At 41.5% G+C, this 12191-nt stretch overlaps 1 protein-coding gene across 1 annotated transcript in view; it reads right to left on the bottom strand.

The window, feature by feature from the left end:
• CAST (calpastatin) overlaps nt 1-12191 on the bottom strand; it is a 110657-nt gene that overhangs the window by 3836 nt on the left and 94630 nt on the right. The window contains exons 25-30 of the mRNA XM_049769178.1: nt 11388-11480; nt 9821-9928; nt 8058-8150; nt 6791-6832; nt 5570-5662; nt 4071-4142 (exon numbers count right to left, since the gene is read on the bottom strand). Of these exons, the coding sequence (XP_049625135.1) occupies nt 4071-4142; nt 5570-5662; nt 6791-6832; nt 8058-8150; nt 9821-9928; nt 11388-11480 (501 nt within the window). The remainder of the gene's footprint in view (nt 1-4070; nt 4143-5569; nt 5663-6790; nt 6833-8057; nt 8151-9820; nt 9929-11387; nt 11481-12191) is intronic.

Here is a 12191-nt window from a genome sequence, read left to right as displayed (position 1 = left end):
CCTAACCTTTAAGAAAAAAAATCTAGAGACAGTGCTATATATGGTATAGCAGATAGGACATTTGCCTTGCACACGGCTGAATCCAGGTTTCACCCCCACCATCCTATATGGACCTCTGAGCACCAATGGGAGCAATTTCTGAGTGCAGAGCCAGGAATAACCCCTGAATATTGACAGATGCCCCTCCTAAATAAGGGAAACTGGCATGGCACTATTTGTCCAGCTGCAGTAATCCTTTCTTCTCTAGCACTCAGAGACCCTCCAGGCCAGTTAATCTCAGTATCTCAGCATACATGTTACCTAGCATTTACTTTTTTAATGCCCGAGTTTTTTATGTATAACCAAACGTTAATATATAATATAATTGGGCTATAATGGCAAAAATAAATGATCAATCCTGATTTTCTTTTTTTTTTTTCTTTTGATTTTGCACCACACCCAGCAATGCTCAGGGGTAACTTCTGGATCTGCACTCAGAGTCATTCCTGGCTGTGCATGGAGTACTAGATAGGATGCCAGGGATCAAACCCAGGTTGGCAAACATTTGCTAGGCAGACATCCTCCTAGTGCAATACAATCAGTCTGGCCCCAATCATAAAATTTTTAGGTGGTGTTATCAGCATGGAACCACTATTTTAAGTTTGGGTATACAACAGTGATTTGACTACTAATTGTACAATAGTTTTTCAGTGATTTCAGTTGCTATCTATTTCTATAACATTTTATAATGATAATATTTTAGATCTACTCTTAGTAACTCAGTAAGGCAGCTTTTGTAAGTGAAGATTGCTCCTTTGACTTTCATTATCCTCATTCCCTCTTTACAAGGTAAGGAGCTAATTTTGTTTCATTTTAGATTTCACATGTAAATGTGACTGTAAGTTTCTTTCTGACTTGTTTTACTATGTCCTTATAAATGCTGTTGCAAATGGTGAGGCTTCCATTTCATGGAAGTATATTCCATCATGTATACACACACATCAATTTTATCTATCTGTTCATCCACTAATGAGCACAGGTTGTTATCATGGGCATTATAAAAATGTTGCAATGAACATGGACATATGTGTTTTATTAAATTTTCATTTTCTTTTGACCCAAATTGAAATCTCTGAATTTGTGGCAGATTTTTTAATTATTATTTTTTGGATCGGCCTGTTTACTCTTTTCTATAGTAGCCAGACCAATTTACATTCCCACTAGCAGAACTCAAATATCTTTTCTCCACATCCTTACCCATGGTTTTTAAGACAGAAGCAGCCTTGGTTCACAACATGAGTTTTAGTGTGCAGCATCACACTTATTCAAATATAAGATTTCACATTACACCTACCACAAATGCCCTATAAATCCTCCATCCAAATCCAAATGACTCGATCCTACACTGCTTACTCCCCCCTCTTTGCAACCCTGAGTTTGACTGTCATAAACCAATGCTGTTTGTTGATTCCATTGTCCTTTGTGCCTGTGCTTTGTTTCTTGATTCTGCACAAAGAAGTATGATCAGGATGTATTTGCTTTTCTCTAACTTATCTCACATATCCTAATTACTTCAAGGTCTATCCATGATGATACAAATAATACAATTTCATCTTTTTCTTCTTCAATAGTGAGGAGCAATCATAGGTACACTAAGCATACATATGTGCAAATACATTTTTTGTGTAATCACATCTGTGGGCTACCTGCTTCTATTTTTTGGATACTGTGCATAAAATGCTACAATGACAAAGGTTTACATTTATCCTTTCCAATGAAAAGTTTTCATAGTCTTCCTACGGATATCAAGAAGTGGAATTGTTGGGTCATATAAGGTTTCTAATTTTGTGAGAACTCTCCACAGAGTTTCTATAGTTGGCACACTTTTTATTTCCATCAATAGTGTAGGGGCCATGCTTTTCTTGTTTGGTATGATAATTATTCTAGTGTGAGTGCATGTGATTTTACTCTGCATTTTCCCAAAATGCTTGTTAGCCATCAGTATGAATTCTTCAGAAAAGTGTCTATTCATGGGGTGCAGAGATTGAGGAAAACAAGTCATTGATAGGTCACTGACATTGGTTGTAGATTTGACATTGGAACATTCAATGCCTGAAACTCTGTTATTGGCTGTATATGTCTAAATAAAACTAATAATAATCAACTGTTAACTCAAGTGATCTTCTGCCTTTTTGAAACTGGGTGTTTTGTTATTGAGCTGATATGAGGTTTTCATATATATATATATAGTGTATATATGTATACATATAGGATATTAATCTGGTCAGATGTGTGAGTTGCACACATCTTCCCCAGTTAATAGGTTGCCTTTTCATTTTTGGTTTGATTTCTTTCATTATGCAGAAGTCAATTTGATATAATCCCATTTATTAATTTTTTATTTTATCAAGTAATCTCTTAATATGTTGCTGAATTCAATTTGCTGAAATATTATTGGGAAAGTTTGCATCTATAGTCATTGGTTTGTAGATAATTGGTTTGTAGTATTTCTTTTGTGTGATATCCTCTAGTTTTTGAGTCAGGCCAATGCTGGCCTCAATATGTGTTTAGAAGTATTCCCTCCTTTTTCAGCTTTTGAAGAGTTTAGGAAAGACTGATTAGATCTCACTAGTCTAGAGAAATTAATTTAGTCCTGGGTTTTGTGTGTGTTTGTATTTGGTTATCATTTTAATTTTTTATTCACAATGGGCTTATTCAACTTGTATCTTTCTGATTCAGGATTTGATGGTAATAATTAGTCAACTTCTTTAAGATTATTCCATTTTTAAGGTATATAAACATCCATACTAGTTTCATTTGGCCCTTTTAGTTGTCTTATTTTTACTTTTTTGGCCACAGTTGGCAATGGTCAGTATATGGTCAGTATTTACTCCTGGCTCAGGGATCACTTCTGGTGGGCTTGGGTATCCCAGGACAGAATCTGTTTGACTGCATACCTGTTGTACTATAGCTTTGATCTTAAAGCCATTTTAAGTTATCTGTTCACTAGGTGCCCAAATTATCTGACTTTAATTCTCATTTCTGAGGATGTAGTATTCTCTACCTGTATTTCCATTTTGTTGTAATATTCATTTTGTGTAGATTTCTACTAGGGAACTTTTGAGTAAGATGGTGCTGCCTTATCTTTTGCCAGCAGGTGGTGCTGTGGATTTAGTTCTGATTTTTCTTGGCCTTGCCTGAAGAGAAGGAAATTGATTTGCCATTTTCACCATGGGTTGGTGGTTGTGGGTGCTCAAGAGGGGGAGCATGGTGTTGCTCGGGAGGGTAGTTTGTCTCTTCTCCCCTGAAGTCCAGGTTACACCCTGTGCCAAAGTCTGTTCCAGAGTCAGCTCAGAGCTTGGATCTTGTGCTAAGTGGTGAGCAGTGAATTCCTCTTGTTACCAGTCAAATAACCTGGACTGAACACAGGATTCTCTAGTTCCAAGTTTAGGGTGCCCTGTGACTTTCTTCCACTACAGTGGCGCTGGCTAAAGTATGTAGGCTTTTAGATCTCTGCTTTCTCTTCATGGCCAAATGAGTCACCTCCAATTCTGGGGCCTTCTGTCTTCTTTAGAGGGAGCAAACTGAGAGTATCTCTAATTAGTCCCTGGGCTGCTCTGAACTCTGTATGGTTATAGCACCAACCCGCACTGCCACTTTGGAACACGCTGGGCACGGCTGCCACATGCCTGTCCTTTGGGCTCCCTGAAACCAGCTACAGAAATACAGATGGGAGTTACATCCGAGCCCCCATAGCTGTTTGTTTTCCTTCTTTTAATTTTGTTGATGATTCCCTTCAACTTTTGGAGGTGGACCAGCTGATAGTAGAGCATGTTTATGCACACTATGACTTTCTCCAGAGCAGTGGGGACTCTGCTCAGGGTTTTTAATCCATGGGAATGTGGAGTGTAAAAAACACAGACTGTTAAGAAGGTTCATTCAAATTGAACTTAAAGTGTTTAAAACTTCCATTTCTATAGCAAGACATGCCCCCGAGGATAGGCAGGGTATTATGAAGATCTTGTCCTCTATGACAAAAGGACAATAAAGAGGCTCCATGCAATTGGTCTGTAGTGCATTGCTCTGCTTACCTTGGATGAATTCTTTGCTTTAGAACCATGCTTGGAGGATTTGGAGTGGGAGCCAGCCTTCTTGTCTTTGTCCTAAAGCAAAGACATGTCATGGGATAGCGCTCATATCAGTCTAGCTAGCAAGTTATGCTGGGTGCAACCAAACCAATGCAGACTGTTCTTGTTAGTAGCCAAGAGACTTCCAATAATGCAGCACTGTGCTTCCATTATGCATTACCCACAATGTAGCACATACTCAGAAACACAGAAGGTCGGAGGCAGAAAGGATGAAAATGAAAAGGAAAAGGAAAGCCAGGCTCTGATGGATGCTCTGTCTCACAGATCCTTAGTGAATCCATCAAAACTTGTTTCTAGCAGGATTGTCATTTTTGAAGGCGTGGGAACTCTCAAGCAGGACTCAGGGAGATGATGGGGGTTGCCCATGATTCTCAACCAACATCTGCATAGCTCATGCTTGCATTTCTCCAACTCCAAGGTGTGGGGTCTTTAGGCCATACACAGTGGTTCAGTGTTGCCCAAGACCTACAGTGCCTGGCACCAGATTTGATTGCTTTGCAATAGCTACCTCTACAGCCAAGGAGGCTGGCACTATGTGCTCACAGAGCAAGAACAGCAGGTCCTTTTTTTTTCTCAGTACTACAGCTGAGGAAGAAACCGTAAAGAGCAGGACAGGCCATGTTTAAATATACTGTCTACCTGTACAACAGGTATGGTTGAAGAATGACCTTTCAGTGACAGGGTTAAAGGAGTATTCAGAGCAAAAAAAATAGCAGTATCTGGAGTGAGAGGGCAGAGGCTCTCACTTGCTCTCTCCTTCTATTGATTCAAGGAAGGCAGCAGTTTATGGGTCAGTAGCCAGTTGAATGGTCATTCTTTGGATTCACTTTCAACCTTTCAGGCCGCTGTTGTGTCTCCAGCACAGAGGCAAGCCTGATCACTGTGTCCAACTTGGTAGCTGTGGATATGGAGTGGGGCAACAGTTTGGAGATGGGGTAGGTAAGGACAGGCTACCAGCTGCCAGCTCTGCCCTGGGAAACTAGGATATCAGTATCTACTTTGAGGAGACCTGATGCATTGCTGAGCATGGTGGGCTGAGAGGAGTTAGCAGAGGGCATGGGGCTGGGAACACTGGGCTCAGTCTTCTGCTTCTATCTCAAATGGACCCCACACTGCATGGTTCCACACTGCAGTAGGATAGCCAAAAAAAATCCGGGCTGTGGAGGCTGTGAAGCAACATGAAAAGAAAGCTGGGTCTTACATGGACTCTGAGCAAGATAACATAAGTGACGCATAGAACAGGACCAGAAATATACCAAGCAGAGTTTGAGGGAAATTAAAAGGTTTTTTTCTTTTCTCTGTCTGCAAGTTCTCTATGGCAGCATCAAATTCCTTTTTTTGATGAAGAATATGTGTGTGTGTGTGTATGTGTGTGTGTGTGTGTGTGTGTGTGTGCATGTGCATAATGCTTATAGAAAGCTTGTGTGGGACAGTGTAAATACCTTAGCTACGTTCTCTGAGGTCTCTGTAGTGGTGGAGCAGCTGTCAAAGTCTCCAGAGAGGGTGTCTATGGCATCTTGATCACTGGTAGGTTTCTGAGATAATGAATAAAAAGTACCATTGGTGAAGAGGCACAATGGGGAACATTGACCATATTGCTTAAAAATAATTTTTTATTAAGAAAAAGAGGGGCCGGGTGGTGGCGCTGGAGGTAAGGTGCCTGCCTTGCCTGCGCTAGCCTTGGACGGACAATGGTTCGATCCCCCGGCGTCCCATATGGTCCCCCAAGAAGCCAGGAGCAACTTCTGAGCACATAGCCAGGAGTAACCCCTGAGCGTCACAGGGTGTGGCCCAAAAACCAAAAAAAAAAAAAAAAAAAAAAAAAAAAAGAAAAAGAAAAAAAAGGCACAACCCTTGAGCCAACGATAGTCCTCATGATTTAGGCACCTGCTGTGGTTTAGGGTTGAGGTTTAGGCACAGCCTGTACCTATGGCTCACACTGGTCTGATCCCTGGTTTCCTGAGCACTGTCAGAAGTGCTCCCAACTCCATCCAAGCACAGAACCAGGAGTAGCCCCCTGAACATTACAGGTGACACCTTCTACAAAAACAAAACCCTGGACTAGAGAGATTTCACATGGCTGAACTGGGTTTTATTCCCTGACACCACAAATGAGCCCCCAAGCATAACAGGAGTGATTGATTCCTGAGCACCACCAGGAGTGGCATCAAAACCAAACCAAAATCCCAAAATCCTTATAACATTCTCTAATAAACTAAAGGCATGTGAAGGAGATAAGAATGACATGTCACAATACTATTTCCTTCTATTCTTGTTTGTAGTTTGTTGTTTTTGGGTCATACCCAGAGGTCAGAGGTCACTATTGGTTTGCACTCAGGAATTTCTCCTAGTGAGTTTGGGAGACTATAAAGGGTGCCAGGGATTAGCTACATGCAAGGCAAATGCCCTCTCACTTTACTTTACTCTCTCTTTACCCTCTCACTTTACTATCATACCAGCCCCTTTCCTTCTGCCCTTATACAAGCTGCTCATTCTCCTTGGAGCTTGACCCCAAAAATCTGGAACAAAGTCACACAGGCACATACGTACGGGCACAGAACTAGGTGCATATGGTGTGAAGCACTGTCTGTGCAGCTACATGTTTCAGATGAAGCATGCTTAGTGAGCACATTTTTCTAGAGGTATACGGTTGCTGAGTTTACCTTTGGTGCTGGAGACTTCTTTGGAGGTTTCCCTGGTTTGTTCTGAAAAGCAAGGCAGATGGCTTGTGAAATGCAGATCTCCAGGGAAGCTCACCAGGTATAGTTGGTATGTACAGAACTGACTACCCAATTGCCCCACTTGAATGAGATGGGATATAGATTGGCAATAATATAATAATCTTGGTCTCTACCATTTCTCTATCTGATTTGCTTGATATCTGGCCTACAATTATATCAAAAGTTTTGAGGAAAATGCATAAAAGGGTCTGGTCCAGAAAGGCTGTTAGGGGCTTTCTGCCATTGGTATGTTGTGAATCTACCAAATATGCTACAAAAAGAGTAACACAGCTGTCTAGTCCTTATTCACTAAAGGTGTTCTTAGGATTAGAGCTTGTTTTATTTCTATATAATCTGGGAGAGGTCACTTTCTATTTAAGGGACTTGACCTGAGAAAAGGTGCTTTAAGAGACCCCCTGATGTGCATATTACATATTTAGGCACTAACGGGGTCTGTATCTGGGGATTCAGTTTTCTGCTTGTCTCTGTTCTCAGTCCTGCTGATGGGGTGTAGGGGGAGGGAAAAAAACTTTAAGTGGGACCATAAAGCTTAAGGGATGCCATATTCACTTGCCCTGTTGACTGTTTCAATACTGATTTCTTTTCTGCTCTCCTAACAATGAAGACTTTCATACTAGTGTCTGCTGCCAGCCTGCTTCTTTCTCTACAGAGAATTCATCTATATGCCTGTTCTGGGATCACTGTGAATCATCAGGCAATGGCTGGGCATTATTTACCTACAGATAAGTCACCAGCCCAGCAGAACAAACACTACACAATTCTGGCACATATTAGCAGAGCATTTCTTTTTTAATATTTTTGAAACCATTATTTGACAATGGTTTACAAAGTCCTTCACAGTTGGATTTCAGACTTCCTTCCACCAATGTTCCCAGAGTACATTCTAAACCACCATCCCTTACCCCATGGCCTGCCAGTATAACAGCCCCATTTTAAGTTTTGATTGTTATAGCTTGGGTCTCTTGATTCTATTGTTGTTGATTTTGGCTTGGATATTTAGTTGTCCTTCTTGTTTCCACAAATGCACCTGAGACCACTTGGCCAGCAGGGCATTTCTGACCCTGTTCCTTGGGGATACTAAGAGAAGAGTTAATTCCATGGCTATCATGGGTGCCTTCTGGTTTGATCCCATGCTTTAAGTTTGGAAAGCTCCATGGCAGAAGTTCAGAAGATATTCACTTCCTCTTACCTCATCATTATTATCTAAAAGGTGTCTGTATTCCGGTGGAATGGTGTCATCTCTTTCTCCCAGTTTGTCTCTATGCTCAGCTTTGGCTCTTTCCTAAAAAGATAAAAAATATAGAACCCAGAGTCAATCCTACTCACCTAGAGTATTCAGTTTTTCTGCATTCATTTTCTGTCCTTTTACTCCATCCTGCACACTGGTCCTGCTGGCCATTATGACCAAGGTGGAAGACCAGATGTCTGTAAGGTTGCGATGTACATAGCCTGAGCTTGAAAAATTCTCCTGATACATGGCACTGACCACACTTTTCGAAGGCCACATGAAGGGTCTATTTTTATTTAAGCCAAAAGACAATGAGCTACTCAGCATACCTTTAATTGTGGGGCTGGCAGTCCAATATGAGGGTCCTAGGACATGCTATTATGAATGGACCCTGGTAAGGGCCAAGAGCACTTAGCAGTGCTTAGGAGCCACAAGCGCACGCTGTGTCTGGTCCTGATATCTGCTTTTATGTGAACAAATGCAAATGCCCCCAACTCAGCCTGAGGTCATGACTGTCCCCCTTTTAGGGGCTCAACCACCCATTTGTGAAAATGTGACTTTATGTTATTATTCCCCGGGGACAGGTTTTGTATCATTATATTCCCATTTTTTAAAATAGACATCAACTTCCTATAAATATTAGTTTGAAGGCCATAACAGTAGGACTCAGAACTTATTTCTGGTTCTGTACTCAGGCGTCACTCCTAGAAAAATCATATGGGGTGCTGGACCATTGTGTACAAGTGATTAACTCATTGTACTATCTCTCTGACTCAATGTATATATTTCTAAGATTATGATTGAATCAAGAATTAAGAATTCTTTGAGACTTTGATTTAACCTTTTAAACTTAGTTACTTCCTAGGGTCAAAGTTAATTGATAAATAAAAACATACCAGGGCTGGAGAGAGAGTACAGGGGTTATGGTACTTGTCTTGCTGAAGGATAACCTTGGTTTGAACTCTAGGACCTTACAGTTCCCTGAGTATAACCAGGTATGGCCCCTGAGTCCCTGAGCATAGCTGAGGCCCTGAGCATGGCATACCAGGGCCCAAATAGCACCACATACTTGAGTCCTACATGGCACCATTGGTCCAGCTGCTGAAGGATCACAGGGACTGTTCTGGACCCCCTGAGCACCACGTGGTGCTTCCATATGGAAGCCTCTAAATATAATGCACAGGGCCCAACAGCACACCCAATAACAACATGCAGTGTCCCAGTATAAACAAATAAGCAGTTATACATATTATATGAAATATGAAGAGTACTAGGTTGTATCTGGGAGACACACTTGTGCATGGTGTTGAGCTTCCGGTCAAATGCTTGTGCATTCAAGCATTTGCATGCAGATTTGAGTTAGGATAGCAGAGAAGCTGACAGAGTCCCCTTGGCTGAGTGATTTCTGCCATGCTGAGATCAAAACTCTGAGAACAAAAACACTGCTTGTATGTGTATTACATACTAAATGTCTGAGTCAACTTGGGCAGGGTCTTGTCTCACACCCAGCCCATGAGCCCAAGTCTGCACCCTGACTGTGCTTAAGCAGGAGAAGCAGTATGGGTTGTTGTGGAGGGAAAGTGAGATGCTTCCCACATAGCTGCTTCCTGACTCACAATCATAGACAGAGGCTCCCACAGTGAGAGGTGGCATATGCTTGGGTGATATGCATCATATACAACATACCACCTGAACTTTTCATCTGTGATTTTCTCCCTTTGTACCTTGACTTTATCCTCCATTGGTTTGTTGTCATCTGGATCCGGCTGCCTTTCCCCTAGACTGTCAGAAAGTTGATCCAGAGCATCGTTGAGTTCTTTGTTGTCACTCTGCTAAAAATGAAATCTGAATTAGGTTCTGGGCTGGCCAACAAAGCTGCCCACTGGAGTGTGGCCCTATCATTGCTGCTGAGACATCCATAGCTTTTGAAACTTTCACAGGAAAGCAGGGCAAGGAGATGGCAGGCTTGGGATCTTCTCCTTGCTCTCACTCTATGCCCATCTGCCCCTGATTCCACCTTGCGCCATCTCTGTCCTTTGAGAACACACATCCTTCCTGAAAAGTTGGGGTTCCTGGTCCGATTTCTCAGGAAGCTTATCTGGAAACACCTTCAGTATCTATGTCACTACTGGCACAGGTGAATGTGCCCAACAAAGAACACTCACAAATTCTGGTCACTTGGTTTACTCATATTCATGAGACAAAGCTTCCTATCTAGATGCAGAGATGTCTTTACATAAAATACTAAAACTAGGCTTGTAGGAGAAGTGATGAGGAATATGGGATTCTAAAACACATTTGCAAGAAGCAAAAAGGGCTTTTGACTGGAAGGTTTACTGATAGCCTCTATCAAGACAGACTTTCTGAGCTAAGCATCGGAAGAAAATACTATGGGGCAGGTGGGTGATGAATCAAGTCTCTTGCTGCCCCAGGACCGCTGTCACAGTAAGTGCATACACACATGTGGACCACATTTGTAGACTTCAAGTGCTTCATCAGAGCTCAGGATTAGAGCTGCTAATGGTGGAGCCAGATCTGGGCTTTGTCATCTGTGCCTCTGCATATTTTCAGAGGCTTCTTAGACTAACCCAACAGGATAGGAATTTACTCAGCATGTCAGATGACACAGGAAGTCAGCTTTGATGCTACATCAAAAGGAAAGGAAGCAGAGCTGACACTGCTGGAGTACTTCCTCTCCATGTAGGCATTCGCTCTCAACCAAATGAGACATGGATCTGATTCAGGACAAACCCTCATCTTTTGATGTGTGATGCTCAGTCACCCTCATAATGTGAAACTTGCTACTAGACAGAAAATTCATCCAGGAAGTCTGTAAAAGCTTGGGTCTCAGTCTGCCTCAGAACAAGTAAATACTTAAGACACTATTGATGTGCAGCTTTTTCTGCTGCCAACATTAAAGTGATCAATGCTGGGTGTTGGGAATGGAAACAGGCACTGGGCATTTTCCTTTAATAAGATGACGATAAGTAATGGCTATTATCTACTGCAGCTCAGGACGTTTTATAAAGGAGACAACAATCATCCAAAAAGCAAAATAAGTTTCAGTCAACAACATGATGGACCTTCAATTCTAAGACAGCAAGTGCATACAGAATGCATTCAATTGTGACTTTTTTTTTTACTTATTTCAAAACATCTCTGTCAATGCCTTAAATCACCAATATACATCTCTTCTAAAACAAAGATGTCTGATCTTCCAATTTTATTTTCATCTGCTCCAAGACACTATTTTCTTCCTAGTTGCTGCAAAAACAAAATGATGTTGCTTACTGAAGGGGGTGGGCCCGCAGAGTGGGTGGTTGGAGCAGGGGTTTTGGAAACCTTTTCAGAGACAACAGCAGCCAGTTTTGCTTCATCCAAATTCTTTAGTAAAACAAAAAACAAGAAACATTTTTTACCAATGATATGAAAAATTAAGCTCAGTATACCATTACTTAATATAGCTCTTACTATAGATTCTGATTATTACCTTGATCCAAAGAATGCATGGTAATACAATCCTAAAAGTAAATTTTATTTTATTTCCTACTCCACAGGATTCTCTGAGGGGAGAGGGGAAAAGCCATAACCAGAAGTGCTCAGGACTTACTCTTGGTTCTGTGCTCAGGGAACATTCCTGGCTATAACCAATGGTGCAAGAGAACTGGCAACCCTGGATTGGTTGTTTACAAGGAACATGCCTAATCCCTGTACCTACTCTCTAGCCTGCTGCTCGTATGATTTGATACAACTTGCTATTTATTATTCTAAATGTTCAGTAATCTGACAGTTTCTCTCTATATATTTATTCAACTCTTGTACCTTTAGGCTTTATTTTTAAGTTTTCTTTGCAGTAACTAATCTCTGTAAGTTTCCTACTTATAGTGCTGGTGCTATATCTTTCGCCATCATCAGAGAGCCCAAACGACTCTCACAAAAGCTGCTAGAAATTCAGGGATGGTACAGAGTAAAAGCACAAGACCACTAGTTTTACTCCTGGTGCTTCCTGTAGGCATCAAGAACTGTCCCAGGGGCCGGAGAGATAGCATGGAGGTAAGGTGTTTGCCTTGCATGCAGAAGGATGGTGGTTCAAAT

Source organism: Suncus etruscus, chromosome 2 (assembly GCF_024139225.1).
Source record: "Suncus etruscus isolate mSunEtr1 chromosome 2, mSunEtr1.pri.cur, whole genome shotgun sequence".
Lineage (NCBI taxonomy): Eukaryota > Metazoa > Chordata > Mammalia > Eulipotyphla > Soricidae > Suncus > Suncus etruscus.
The sequence above is the reverse complement of the archived record's forward strand: the minus strand, read 5'-3'. Positions and strand labels throughout refer to the sequence as shown.